General features: G+C 39.9%; 1 protein-coding gene across 5 annotated transcripts in view; it reads right to left on the bottom strand.

Moving 5' to 3' along the window:
- Positions 1–2244: 2244 nt before the first annotated feature.
- Positions 2245–14981, bottom strand: part of GHR (growth hormone receptor) — a 258077-nt gene continuing 245340 nt past the window's right edge. For all 5 annotated transcript variants that reach the window (XM_036067251.2, XM_036067258.2, XM_078066687.1 and 2 more), the window contains 4 exons: positions 14581–14746; positions 10628–10718; positions 5599–5668; positions 2245–5278 (listed from right to left, as the gene is read on the bottom strand). In XM_036067251.2, coding sequence (XP_035923144.1) covers positions 4307–5278; positions 5599–5668; positions 10628–10718; positions 14581–14746 — 1299 coding nt within the window. In that variant the 3' untranslated portion in view covers positions 2245–4306. The remainder of the gene's footprint in view (positions 5279–5598; positions 5669–10627; positions 10719–14580; positions 14747–14981) is intronic.

The raw sequence follows: 14981 nt of genomic DNA, 5'->3' as shown, positions 1-14981 counted from the left end.
TAGTCATTGCCACAGAGAAGACAACAAATGCTCTACGACTTCCGAGCTCTTAGAAAATATCATTCCATATGTGAAAAACAGATACGTATCTGAGTTGCAAAGAATCTGTGGTTATTTCAAAGAGGTAGCTGCTTTGCCTTTTATTTAAGAAGTTTTATGGAGAAAGTAAGTTTAATGGCATCACATAAAGATGCTTTGTTCAGATTCAACTGAAATTCATTATAACTTTATTTCACGTTAGGTCTACGAATTCTCAGAGCAACTTTTCCCAAATGTTAATAGATACAATAATGGGTATTCTTTCACCATTATGTTTTTCGCTCTTAAATAAAGTAGGAAATGATGTGTTAAATTTAAACAGGTGTGTGTGTGTGTGTGTGTGTGTGTGTGTGTGTGTGTTGCAGAAGCTTTAAAATGTCAAGAGGCACACCGGCTCTCCCAGAGGGAAATATAGTATGAAATGTTTTCCAAACTTATGTGACCACAGAATTACTCATAAGAACATTTCAGAGAACAATTATGCCCCAGAATACATGTTGGTAAATCCATCTTACGCGGTTGTTAGTTGAGCTGATGACCAGAATGTTATAAACACCATTAAAAATGGTTTAGAGCCAGGAACGATCACTTAAGCTGAAGGGAAATGGAGGTTGCATGCAGGAGGCATTTGAGCTGGGCCATGAAGGATGAGGAAAATTCCGACAGGCAGGTTTGGTTAATTGGGAACTTTTCAGGTACAGGAAGAGGCGTAGGCAGATGTTAATTGCCTATGTTAATATAATCGGCGTAATACTCTTACTAGATTTCCAAGAGAACAGAGCTTAAACCGAAGGTCAAATTCTTACTCAGAAGCAGTACCCTTTATACACAGCCTTTACATATTAAGCTCGCAAAGAAGACTGAACAAATATGTAGAATCTTGGATTCTAAACTAAAGCATTTGGATTTAAGTAATGTGCAACTTCCCCCCTATTTCTTACCCTGCACAGAGAACATAAACATTTAGTATTTTGATGTAAAACTATGTAAATATGTAAGTACTATAACTTGTGAATAGACTTCAGTGTTCGTGTGTCTTAGTAGAACCACTGAGAAGTTTACATACAGAAACACGTGTAGCCATCTTCAACATGTCATTAATCTTGTCACAGGAAGGGCTGTGCTCTTTCAATCCCAGGGAAGTAAACAGGCCTTCCTCCCCATTCCCTCCTGACACCTCGAAGGGCCTCATGTGAACGATAAGCCTGTAATATGACAAGGCTGACTTCTGTAAAGCATATGTAGGAAACACACGTTTGGTGCTGCAAGTGGGGAGCTTTTGCTGGTTTTGTAAATGTTAAGGCCGCGTATGTTCCAGTATCTTAGTGACAGAGGGGAGATGGTGTTCTAAACCGTATTTCCAAATACGGAAGTAGGAAACCCCGAGGCTTCACCCTTGGTTCTTTCAGGTAATAGTTGCTCAAAAGGGCAGATGCAGCGGGTAGGAAATTATTTCCGTATTGAACGTAAACCCTCTAGTGTAAACGAAGAGTTGTGGCGGTTTGCACCCAACTTGCTGCAGCAACAAATAACTGTTCCGTGGGCTTCTCAGTGCTGTCACAGACGCTCGCTTCTCAGGACCCAGCGCCGGCACGGGAGGCTGCGGTTTATTGGGTAACCCTCCTGGAGCCTGTCTCCCGGGGAGGAATCCGCGTCAGGGCTTTCCTGCTCCCTCCGGCTCCTACACAGCCCACCGGCCCGGCCTCCCCACCCACGCCCGACTCCCGTGCTGCCGGTGCTGACAAGCAGCTGGTCTGACAGACCGACTGGTGCTCCTGTGTGCACGGTACGGGAGGAGCTGCTCTCCCTCCTCCCAGGCAACATGCTCCAGCTGGAAAGGTCGCTTAAAGACAACGCTCGATTTAAGTCATGTGTTTTCCTCCTCACGGCCCCCGCTCCCCCATGTCACGCAAGCCACGACACATCCCCAACATGGCTCTAAGAGCCTCCGCCCGTGGGGTGTTGCAGCCTGAGGAGAAGGCACAGTCCGGGCAAGCCAGAATAATATTTTTGAGCTGGGCTCCTGTTTCCTCAAAAGAGAGAGGTAGGGAGCTGCCAGCACATCGCAAAAATCTCCACATCCCCTGCCAATGTGCTGAAGACAATGGTGCCAAGCTCCCCTTCCAGTGAGAACTGAAGGGTCTGCGGTCTGGTTGAGGGCGCCTTTCATGTGGGTGTTTGACAACAGAAGCATGCCACGACGAATCCAAGAAAATAAATTTATTAAACTTTTAAGGAAAAAAATCCACAGACATAAGGAAAGTTAAATATAAACCGCAGGACACAACTAGTCATACTAGTGAATAATGGCTTGTGTGGCCAGCAAAGTACCAAAATGACATTCTGAGACTGATTGAGGTATTTAGCTATTTTTGGCTATAGAAATTGTTGTCAGCCTATTGTGAAATAGTAAGATAGTTTTCCCAAGCACACAGTTTTAAGTTGAATTAGGTTCTACATTGATGAAATTGCATATGAAACTAAATTATGTAGCTCTTAGAGAAAACCATAGCAGCAAGGTAGCAGAAAACCTATTAAACACTTATTACAAAGTAACATGTTGAACTTGGAACACCCAGTTCTAGCTTTTCACTGTCCTTCCTGCAAGAAAGAGGGAATTTAAAATTACCAACCATTAAGCCTGTTTCCTAAAAAGGTCTGAGCTAAATGGCAAATACTATTTAAGTTACAGCTAACTTTAAAGTTTCATTAAATGTAAAAAAAAAAAAAATACTTAAAGTGAGAAGCATTCTTCAGTGAGATGAGATTCTTCTCCTTTGACAAACCTTTTGGGGAGCAATCCCAACGCTCCTAAGAATGGTGCTGAGGTTACTAAGGGATTGAACAATAATTTATACATCATTTCAGGCCCCTTCTTTTCCTTCTGACTACCCGCTTTGAGGCCAAGCCACTCAGAGGGGACATAAAAAATGAGGAGACTTCTTCGTTTGCTACTTTAAATAAACCCGAGAAAGGGTTTGGTGAGGAAGAACGTTTCCGCTATGGGTTTAAGAAAATCTTGACTTCTCTGTGGGGATTTAAAATCTTGTTCCTTCTGTTTCTTGTTACCAGGAAGAGTGGGTATATGTCTGGCTATCGGCTGTGAAACAAAAACCTATTTCTTGAACTTTCTATTCCATGATCTGGTTGAACTTCGCTTCGACCTGCTTCAACTTACAAAATGCTTCTTGTACTTTATTCCCTTCTTTGGTAACCATGTAATAAAATCAAGTCCTGTCTGCAGAGCTGCTACTGCGGAGGTTCTGGGGCCTACCTCTCATGACCCGCCTGCACTAAGAACTCCCTCCCCGTCCAGCAGGAGCACCCCAGCAGCCTGCCCACAGGGCCTGGCTGTCCTTTCTACCTCTCCTACTACGGAGCTCTCTGACATGAACCAAAATTCAGGTAAGAAAGAGTTTTTTGTCTGACTGTTTTGGTTCACGACAAGGTGACCTGTGCATCCACCTGAAAGTTTTTTTCAATTAACAAATATTTGAAAAAAAAATTTTAAATAAGATGAGCCTGTTCCAGTAATGCAGGTAACTACAATCATTTTAGAACTGTTTAAGGAGTTTGGGGAGGTATAAGAAGGGCCTGGTAAAAAACTAACCTGCTTATTTGTTTTTCTTTAGGTGTACTGACCGAAGCAGTAAACCAGCTTTACACTGTAGTCGCTACATTCTTTAGACGGGTCTGCATGAACTACAGTACACAGCGTGTAGTGTGATACAAAATAGCCGTGCTTGAAGTGTAAATTATTAAAAATATCTTTATAAATTTTATGTCAAAATAAATGTTTTACATATCCAAACTATTTTTTGCCTTCCTACCTATAGTTTTAGTTCCCAATTATTTAAAAAAAAAAAATAGTCTGTGCTCTGATTTGCATTCCATTTTCCTGAACTGCAAAAGCCACCTGATTTTTCGCTTTTTCAAAAAGCATGATTTACTATACATTAAAAACAGCCATTCAATGCTTAGTATCACAAAATTAACACCCACATTAACAAGACAATCAGTGCCGCTAAACAGTCTTTGAGACAATTCTTTAAAATATTTACAATTCACAATAGGAATATCTATCTGCTTAGGCCTCCTTCTTTTTTTTTTTTTTTTAATATTCTGTTTCAACAATTCAGGAAAAGGCATTTAGAATCCACCCCCTCATCGCCCCCAGAAAGGTTTAAACATCGTTTTGGTTTAAGCACTCAGGCCCTAGCCAACTCTTTACCATTAAATACGTAGCTTGTGGGAAATCCAAGCAAGGCTACGGCATGATTTTGTTCAGCTGGTCTGTGCTCACGTAGCCGCACGATGAGAGAAACTCTTTGTCGGGCAAGGGCAAGGCAGTCGCATTGAGCACGAGGCCCCGTGGAGACTGAACGATGTGAATGGAGGTGTAGTCCGGGACGGGCATCCCCGAGCTCGGAGCCCGCTCTGCGGTCCCAGACCGGCCAGCGGTAGTGGTAAGGCTTTCTGTGGTGATGTACATGTCTTCCTGGTTAAAGCTTGGCTCTACACACGATTCAACCTTGGCGTGCGGGGCCACAGTGATGCACTTTTTGGCATCGGCCTCACAGAAGTAGGCGCTGTCCATGATGAAGTTTGCTTGGCAGAGTGAGCCCACTTCCGGAGGCCTGTCACACGGGGATATCCCTGCCTTATTCTTTTGGCCTGGGGAAAGGACCACACTCCCGGCTGGAGTAATGTCACTTACCTGGGCATAAAAGTCGATGTTTGCCAGTGAACTCGGGTTGCTCAGCTGAGGATGGGCAGATTGATGAGTTGACTCAGTTCCACTAATCACAAGTGGTCTTGGTTTGTTTTCCTTTGCCAGGATAACACTGGGCTGCTGAGTGGTAGGGGCAGTATCACTAGAGGGTAAGTTATTTTGATTCTTCTGGTCAAGGCACAAGAGATCTACTTCCCCTTTTAACCTCTGTGACTGAGGAACCTCTGAAGTACCATCACACACATCACTGGCACTGAAATCAGTCTCCAGAATGTCAGGCTCATAACAGCTGGTACGTCCAGAGTCATCATCCTTTGCCCCGAGGATGTTAAGTGATTTCTCATGGTCGTTGCTGAGAAGTCTGTCTGTGTCTGATCCTTCAGTCTTTTCGTCTGGGTCATCAATATCCAATTCAATGAATTCAACCCAAGAGTCATCGTTGTAGAATTCAGGTTTATAGTTGTCATGAATGGCTAAGATTGTGTTCACCTCTTCTAATTTTCCTTCCTAGAAAGCAGAAAGAAAATGAAATCTATGAGAAGAAACTCACAATGATTAAAGGATTTGACAAATAACACTCAGAGACTAAAATTATGGTTACAATAAGATCAATAGTAACAAAACCATATAATAAAAAACACATTAGTATAGAACTTTTAAACATACAAGACATTCTCCTAATTTTAAGATACGTTATTTTGAAACATTTTTCTCCAGAGGGGTTAAAAAATGGAACGTGATACTTGCAAAAGCTCTCAACAGAAGACAATGGTCTTTAGGTAGCATTTGATTAGTGTTATCCGTCACGTAGATAATTTATTAAGTACCTTGAGGAGATCTGGATCAATTCCTTTAATCTTTGGAACTGGAACTGGGGGAAGAATCAGCATCTTAATCCTTGAAAACAAATGAAATTTTGGTTTGACATATCTGCAAAATTATACATTCTCTTATTTCAAAAGATAGGAATAAAATATTGGTGGCACTATTACTTATTCCAAATATTCTGGTGCTCCATATATGTGGAATATGAGAAAGAAAATATTAAGTAGTAAATGATAAGGAAAAACTATAGAAGAAAAAAACCCAAAAATCAACAAAAAAAAGCCCTCACGTGAAGTCAATTTAAATAAAACATGGTTTCCTAAAATCTTTTTTCCCTTACGTCTTTATTGAAAGCCAGCATTAGTATTTGGGAATGAGAAATTTGATTCCATCTAAGGCCAATTTCCATTTCGTCTATAAGAATGGCAATTTTAATGTACATCTCGTCAGTAATTTGCAGAGAAGAGGAAGAAAGAAAAGAAAGAAAGAAAGAAAAAGAAAGAAAGAAAGAAAAGCCAATTCACATGAAGTCAAAATTATTTGCACCCTCAAAAAAGGTTGAACTGAGCTAAGTTTGCACCGCACAGCTCACGTTAATTATAAAATTATCTAAGATGACCTCATAAACCAGGTGTCATTGCAGGGTTCATTACATTTGGGAAAGACTAAATTATAACTAGTTCTAACTGATCAGTATGAATCTATATATCCAATTCTATGATGCACTTAAAATTTCTGTTCTAAATATTTATTATTTTTTAAAGATTTTATTTATTTATTTGACAGAGAGAGAGAGAGCACAAGCAGGGGGGGAGTGGCAAGCAGAGGGAGAGGGAGAAACAGACTCCCTGCTGAGCAGAGAGCCCGCTGTGGGGTTTGATCCCAGGACCCTGCGATCATGACCTGAGCCGAAGGCAGACGCTTAACCAACTGAGCCACCCAGGCGCCCCTTTAAATTATTTTTTTGACCATAATTCATTTCAATGTCTATTCTGCCTGTCTTGCACTTTATCGTATCCCTAGTACTTGGAACAATTCCTGGCACGTAGGGTATTCAATAAACACTTCTTGAATAAATCTGAATACTTCACTTATCTAGTTCGTTAATAGTCTAACTAGAATTTATGTCTTAAAATTAACATTGTAGCTCTGGAAAAAAGCTCAGAGATTAGCTATTCCAGTCAACTCATTTATTGTTTTAAAAAACCCTACCAGTCAGAGATGCCACTGTTGGGCAGCGATGATAAATTGCTTTTGGGACATTAGCTGATATTCCACTTAATGTGAATAAACAGTCTAGTCTATTCAATAGGGAACCCATTCTCTGAATATTTCTATCTGCCTTTTTACCTAACCAAGGAATAAGCCAAATTCTGTTTTTTAAATTGCTATAAGTAGCTCTCCACTAAGTTTACTTCGTGGGGCAAGTGTTAAAACAAATTTGTACCAATGAATAGAAGATACAGGAAAAACACAAATTATTAATAATAACTGCTACCATTTTTTTGAATGCCTCCGATAAACCAGACTCCATAAGATATATTTTGCATTAACCTGTGGGCTGGCAAAAAATGGCCTGAAGGCCAAATCTGGTCTGCTGTTTTTGTAAATAAAGTTTTCTTGGAACACAGTCATATTCATTAGTTTACACATTGTTACGACTGCTTTCAAGCCACGGTGGCAGAGCTGAGGAGCTGTGACCGAGACTGCACGGCCCCAGAAGCCTAAAAATTTACTCTCTGGCCCTTTAATGTAACAAGTTTGTCAGCCACACACCACACATTTAATTCTTACAACTAGCAGGGAGGCAGGTAACATTATCTGCGGAAAGGCTTAGAGATTTAAGGAATGTATTCAAATCACACGCTAATTTTTGGCACAGCTGGGCTCAAATCCAAAGTACCTAACTCCAAACCCCAGGCCCTTTGCCTTCTGTCATCCTGCTGTGTTATTTGGCCCTGCATCTCTAAATGAATATTTTAAATGTCAAAAACATAGAGAAATGCAACACAATTGTAATGACAGGAAGCAAAGATTCCCGAATGTCTGATGCTTGACTTTGTTATGTGTGCCTCTTGCTTTTGCAGAGGATGATTCTTTTAGGCACATGCTAGGGATCTGGGCGTTACGGTGGGCTTCATGCCAGGGTGACGGGCCCTGCAGCCTTTAGGGCCCAAGCGGGTCACACAAATGAATGAAGCAGGCCTGTTGCAAAGTCATCCCGAATGGAATGGTTGGTCCTCTGTTTCAGCACAGGTTGCCATGCAACTGAGTTTCACTAGATCTTTCAGTTGGTAAAGATCCCCCTGGAAATCTGGATTTTTGTGTGGAAATTCCCTAGCGTGTAAACATTTTGTAGCAAGTCCATATAACATAAATTTTTTTTTTTTTTTTAAAGATTTTATTTATTCATTTGACAGAGAGAGAGAGAGACAGTGAGAGAGGGAACACAAGCAGGGGGAGTGGGAGAGGGAGAAACAGGCTTCCCGCTGAGCAGGGAGCCCGATGTGGGGCTTGATCCCAGGACCCTGGGATCATGACCTGAGCCGAAGGCAGACGCTTAATGACTGAGCCACCCAGGCGCCCCCATATAACATAAATTAACGACACATTAGGATCTAGCAGGCTGAGTCTGGCTTTCGGGTGGCCAGTTTGCCACTTCTGTTTTAGGCCGATCCAGTTCTTTCTTTCCTGGTTAGTAACAGCTCAAAGGCTGGGATGTCGTATGGTGGCAATGACTGAAAATAGAATACGGATAACCTGGCATGAACCTCTGTGACTCTGCTATCGTTTTATTCAAATCCAAATTACATTATAAATCTTGCTACAGCTGATTCTTAATGATCTGGAAAAGGAAAAGTGGCACAGACTCAACACTTCAAACAACAGGCAGGACCTGAAGCCCTTTCGAGCCCTAACGTTCTGGGGAAGGCTGACATAAGTACCTTGTTCTTTGGAGGGTCATTTTAATGATTAGAACTTCGTGTTCTTTCCACACCTGCTGACAACTGTTTTCTCCCATTTCCTACTCTCATTGGAACATGGAAATTGAGACCATGACAAGGGTTTTTATTGGCAAATGGAAGAACAAAACTAATTCTTTTCTACAAAGAACTTAATTTAGTACAGGAAATTTGAGAGTACAATAAAGATTTCAGAACAATTTTACAATTCAGTAATTCTGACTAAGCGTCAAAGTTAAGAAACTTCATTATCCTTAGGGAACACTCTTTTATACACAGGTTAAGATATTTTCTTTAAAATCCTTTTTGTTGAGTGAATTATTTTTTCTTTGAAATATTGTTAGCTAATATAATTAAACAACGTAGCAAATTTACATGGCCTTCACAATGACTCAAAATTGACAGCTAATGTTAAGAGTGAATTACTTTATATACATAGTGGGTCTATCTACTGTAGTTACATATAAATTAGCCCATCAACTGTACAGATCAATACATTCAAATTAATCAACAGAATAATTTGGCTCCTCTGTTGTTGGCATTACTTAAATACATAAATTACTTAAGAGTCTATAAATGTGTTTACTATTTTTACCCCAAACAACTGAAACTGTATTGTCTTGCCTTATAATACTTGTGCTTATAAAAAATTGTTGCTAAAAAGCCGGATGCAGGGGCGCCTGGGTGGCTCAGTTGGTTAAGCAACGGCCTTCTGCTCAGGTCATGATCCCAGGGTCCTGGGATTGAGCCCCGAGTCGGGCTCCCTTCTCATCAGGGAGCCTGCTTCTCCCTCTCCCTCTGCCTGCCCCTCCCCCTGCTTGTGCTCTCTCTCTCTCTCTCTCTCTCTCTCTGTCAAATAAATAAATAAATAAAAATCTTTAAAATAAAATAAGAAGCTAGATGCAAAATGAAATTCTGCAGAATGAATTTTGCTTTCCCATTGGTTTACATTATAGAACTGGAGATGCAACTCTAATTAAAAAGCTTTTGCAATGTATTCACATAGATCCTGTTTTGATTTGCAGATGCCTCTTGGCTTCAGCTGGAGAAAGTGTCTACAGTTCTAGGTAGGGTGACCCACCATCTTGGTTTGTCTGGAACTGAGGAGTTTTCCAGGACACAGGACTTTCAGTGCTCAAACCAGGAAAGGTCCAGGCAAACTGGGAGTGTTAGTCACTCTTGTTCTAGGAGAAGGGGCAGGATGAACCCATGGGACTTAAAAAATACTCTAAATGTAAAAAATTTGCAATTGGTACCGGTAACTTTTCCTGTATTTTGTATTACAATTTCCTGTAGTCTGTGTGGAATTTCCTTCAGGAAGAAAAATAGAGTGATAACTCATACAGCTCAGGGAAATTTAAGGTCATATACTCCAACATGCTTTTATTACCCATGAGAACATGCAGCCTAGAGAGGTTAAGGGACTCAAACAAGATCAAACAGCGGTGGCAGAATAACTGGGACCTGAGTCTTGGGACACCAAGAGAATACAGAAGAGAATCTCTTTAAACTTAGAATTTTAGCTGTGTTTACAAATGTGGGTTATTTGTAATAATTTAAATAAAATTTAATAATTTCAATAAAACCCAGATTTACTTGAAAACGCCATCCTATGAAGTCTAGAATGGTTTTATTAGATTGAATTATCTAGGTGGCTTTCTTTTGCCACTTACATTTGCTTGTCTATTAGAACTGTATCAAACTTAGCTAAAGGTTCAGTGCCATCTCGTTGTCCTAGAATGAATGGGCCAGTTCCTTTAGGACTTAGAAGAGATCAAGGGGCAGCTCTGAGATGACAGTTTTGTTAAGGAAGTGCCGATCACAAGGTGTGTGGCCACTAGCCTCAGCCTCCTAATGTCCTATACAACTTCCCAGATAGAACAGACACCCAGGAATTCTCTATGATGAACACAACAAAGTGGTAAATGTATAACTAGTGATAACATTTTACTGCATTAATTAAAATTTTCACTCATGATTTGCAAAGGAAATATCAAATAACAAGTGGAAACACATTTGAAAATCTGAACACTGGCAAAAACATCTAAATAGACTTTTTCACACCTACCTTTGCTGTTTAGAAAATATGAATAAAAATAATATCATCGTTAGCCCAAATATTCCAAAGATAATAATTAGGAACCATGGAAACTGGAAATCTGAAACACACAAGAATATTATCTCACTCATAGAATTAGGAATAGCTGACGTTTACATTTCACTTTCTTTTTTCACATAAAAAATATTTCTTAATTTGTATTCATCTAGTAAAGTCAATGATTTCTCTTGATAACAGAATGTAATGATGTAGGAGTATTTTCTGTTTCATGAACGTTTCTGTCCACTTCTTCAAATTTTTTCACATGTGAAAAAAAAATCAAAATGCAGAAAAAGCAAACAGTTTAAGCACAATCCATGTTTATATAAAATGTCCACAACAACTGTTTTAAGCACCTTATGTGTTCAGGGTGTATCATTAGAGATTCAGCTCTAGAAAAAAAATGCTGTTTGTCAATTTACTACTTTACCCAAATGATGTCCACTTGGTCCTTCCTTCCCTCCCTCCTTCCCTCCCTTTCCGTTCCCTTCCCTTCCTCCTCTCCTCATATCCCCTTCTCTCCTTTCCCTTCCCCTCCCCTCCACTCTTCTTTCCTTCCTCTCTTCTTCCCTCCCTTCCTTCCTTGCTTCCCTCCCTCCCTCCCTCCCTATCTATCTATCTATCTATCTATCTATCTATCTATCTATCTATCTATCTATCATCTATCTATCTATCTTACGTATGGTAATAATTTTTTATCCTCCAGACTAAGGATCCATCAAAAGGATGGGGGCAGAGTTCTATTTTTGAATCATGACTGAAACTTCTTAGACATGCAGACATATATTTTACAGGTTACAAAATATCCTTTGATAGAAAAAGATCACTACTGGGGCTCCTATCTTCTACTTGGTAGCAGAATTGGGGCAATCTGTTCATAAAACTTCAATTTCATTTCTTAAGACCAAGTGCCTACCAGCTGTCTGCAGTAAGTTCCCAGTGTTCTCCACTTTTTAACTGAAATATAGTTGATATACAGTGTTCTATTAGTTTCAAGTGTACAACATAGGGATTCAACAATTTTATACATTATCCAGTGCTCACCATGATAACTGTAGTTACCACCTGTCACCATGCAACGTTATTACGATATCATTGTCTACATTCCCTATGCTGTAATTTTCATCCCTGTGACTTATTTATTTTGTAACTGGAAGTCTGTACCTCTTAATCCCCTTCATCTATTTCACCTGTCCTCCCACATGTCCTCCCCTCTGGCAACCATCAGTTTGTTTTCTGTATTTATGAGTCTGTTTCTGTTTTGCTTTGTTGTTCATTTATTTTGGTTTTTTAGATTACACATATAAATGAAATCATAGGGTATTTGTCTTTCTCTGTGCTACTTATTTCACTTAGCATAATACCCTCTAGCTTCATCTATGTTGTTGTGAATGTGAGATTTCATTCTTATTATGGCTAATATTCCATAATGGATAAAGAAGATGTGATCTATCTATCTATCTCCCATGCTCATTGCAGTATTATTTATAACAGCCAAGATATAGAAGCAGCCTAAATGCCCATCAGTAGGTGAATGGATAAAATTGGTGTTTTCTTTTTCTTTTTTTAAAGATTTTATTTTATTTATTTGAGAGAGAGACCACAAGAGGGGGTGGGGTCAGAGAGAGAACCGGGCTCCCTGCTGCGGGACTTGATCCCAGGACTCTGGGATCATGACCTGAGCTGAAGGCAGTTGCTTAACCAACTGAGCCACCCAGGCACCCTTTTTTTTTTTTTTAAGATTTTATTTATTTATTTGAAACAGAGAGAGAGAGAGAGAGAGGTGGGGAAGGGCAGAGGGAGAGGGACAGGGAGAGGTAGACTCCCTGCTGATCAAGGACCTGGATGCAGGGCTCCATCCCAGGACCCTGAGATCATGACCTGAGCTGAAGGCAGACATTTCACCAACTGAGCCACCCAGGCACCCCCAAATTGGTGTTTTCATTGGGTAAATACCCAATAGTAGAGTTACTGGATTCTATGGTATTTCTATTTTTAACTCATTGGAGTTACTGGATTGTATGGTATTTCTATTTTTAACAGTCCATTTTTTTTTTTTTTAAGATTTTATTTATTTATTTGACAGAGAGAGACAGTGAGAGAGGGAACACAAGCAGGGGGAGTGGGAGAGGGAGAAGCAGGCTTCCCGCCAAGCAGGGAACCCGATGCGGGGCTTGATCCCAGACCCTGGGATCATGACCTGAGCCGAAGGCAGACGCTTAACGACTGAGCCACCCAGGCGCCCCAACACTCCATGTTTTAATACTCTATTCTTAAGACTCCATAGTGTTTTCCTGATGGCTGCCCCAATTTACCTCCCCACCAAGAGTGCAGGAGGGTTCCCTTTACTCCACCTCTTCATCAGGGTTATCTGTTTTACACGAAAAGACAGGTGGAATTTACTTGAATGTTGCTTTATTAAAAGTAGGATTTTATGTTGTAATATTCCTTTGTTATATTTATTTTCTTATTCAGTTATTAAAATCCCCAAGGGAGATATGATGGATATTATAAAGAATTAGTGGAGGAGAGAATGCCATTTTGTATCTTGTGATATCTGTAAGTTTATATCAATACCATATTCAGGAACATAACAAAGCTAGAACTTCATTTTTTTTTTAAACATGGAAGGAAGAACCAGTTAAAAGATCTATGCTTAACTGAAGTAAATGGCATCACAATCAGCTTCAAGGGTGTGTGGCAAATGTAATTTTATTTTTTTACTTTTTATTTTATTAGTATTTTTTAAAGATTTTATTTGAGAGACAGAGAGAGAGAGCGAGAGAGAGCACAAGCAGGGGGAGGGGCAGAGGGAGAGGGAGAAGCAGACTCTACTGAGCAGGAAGCCCGACGAGGCGCTTGATCCCAGGACCCTGAGATTACGACCTGAGCCAAAGACAGACGCTTAACCGACTGAGCCACCCAGGCACCCCGCAAATGTACCTTTTAAATCAGAATTTCATTATATCAAATATTGTTTAAAAGAACAAGCCTGTTAACTAGAGCTTAGAAAAAATGGTGCTATAGGCATTTTCATTTACGCACTCTCTAGTATCATGGGTTCTATCTGTAGGATCATCAATGCAGAAACAGAAATTTAATTTCTCCATAGCTTGTGATTGTTTCATCAGCAAGTCTCAGCTCCTCATACATAGCCCTGTAAACTTTCTGTGCTTCATTGTAGAAGCACCATAGCTAATACCCGTGTGGGAGTGATAATTTTATATACTTACTGTTCATTATTAAGCAGACTTCTTTATTTCTGTCTCTAAAGTTCTAATTCTTTTATTCTGAATTCATAGATCTCATTTCTTTGAACTTGAATTATCTTTGTATTTTTCTTATATAGGATCTTCAAATATTCCATGTCATTCTGCACATGACTAGCATGCTACTTATGAAGCCTGTCTCCAGGTAAAAGCCATATCTAACCTTTCTAAAGCCAATAAGCAGCTGCCACTGACTACCTATGCTGACACAGTATTAGGCTTTCTCTTAGATGTTACATATCCATCCATCCATATGGATCCAGTATTTCTTCACTATGCATTTGAAAAGCATTTTTTTTTCTGACTATAAATGCAAAACAAACTCATTATAGAAATCTTTAGAAATATAGAAATGTATAAAGGAAAAATCATCTGAAATTCTGATATCCAGAGAGAGCCCCCATTGATACCTTAATGCATCCTCCCCTCTCTAACTTACATCTACCCCCGGACATTTCCTGAATTGAATCATCACAGACTAAGTTCTCCTTCTACTTTTGTAATGAATAACATCTGTTAAAAAGAGTGAACTTGAGGTCTCTCACCCTGACATTTGATGCTAATGGATCATGATCTGAACAACACCCTGACAATGGAGGCAATGTATTACTCTATTAACAGAAGCCATGTTGGCTGCCATTTTAAATGTTTTACCTTCTTCACATGCAAATGGGCTCATTTGAGGAAGTGCTACATAGAGCACCTCACTGAACTCGCCATATTTTTCAGAATTTCGTTGTCTGGATCTCACACGCACTTCATATTCTTTATCCAGTCTCAGCGAGTACACTGGAACTGATGTTGACAATACAGGGTCCATCTTTCAAGACAAAATATAAAACTGATCAGTTAGTGAGACAACAACTCGAGGCAATAAACTCTATTAAGGTGTTTCTACATTTGTATTCAAAATGAATTTCTGTAGATAATATTTTAAAATGCACTTGGGGGGGTGTTGGGTGTTGGTCACAGCGCGGCTCGCTCACGGGCCTGGGCACTGCGGTGCATGATCGAGCAGAAAGATGGCTGCCATTGCCTATTTGATTTTTCTTTCT

Source organism: Halichoerus grypus, chromosome 2 (genome assembly GCF_964656455.1).
Source record: "Halichoerus grypus chromosome 2, mHalGry1.hap1.1, whole genome shotgun sequence".
NCBI classification, from domain to species: domain Eukaryota; kingdom Metazoa; phylum Chordata; class Mammalia; order Carnivora; family Phocidae; genus Halichoerus; species Halichoerus grypus.
The sequence above is the reverse complement of the archived record's forward strand: the minus strand, read 5'-3'. Positions and strand labels throughout refer to the sequence as shown.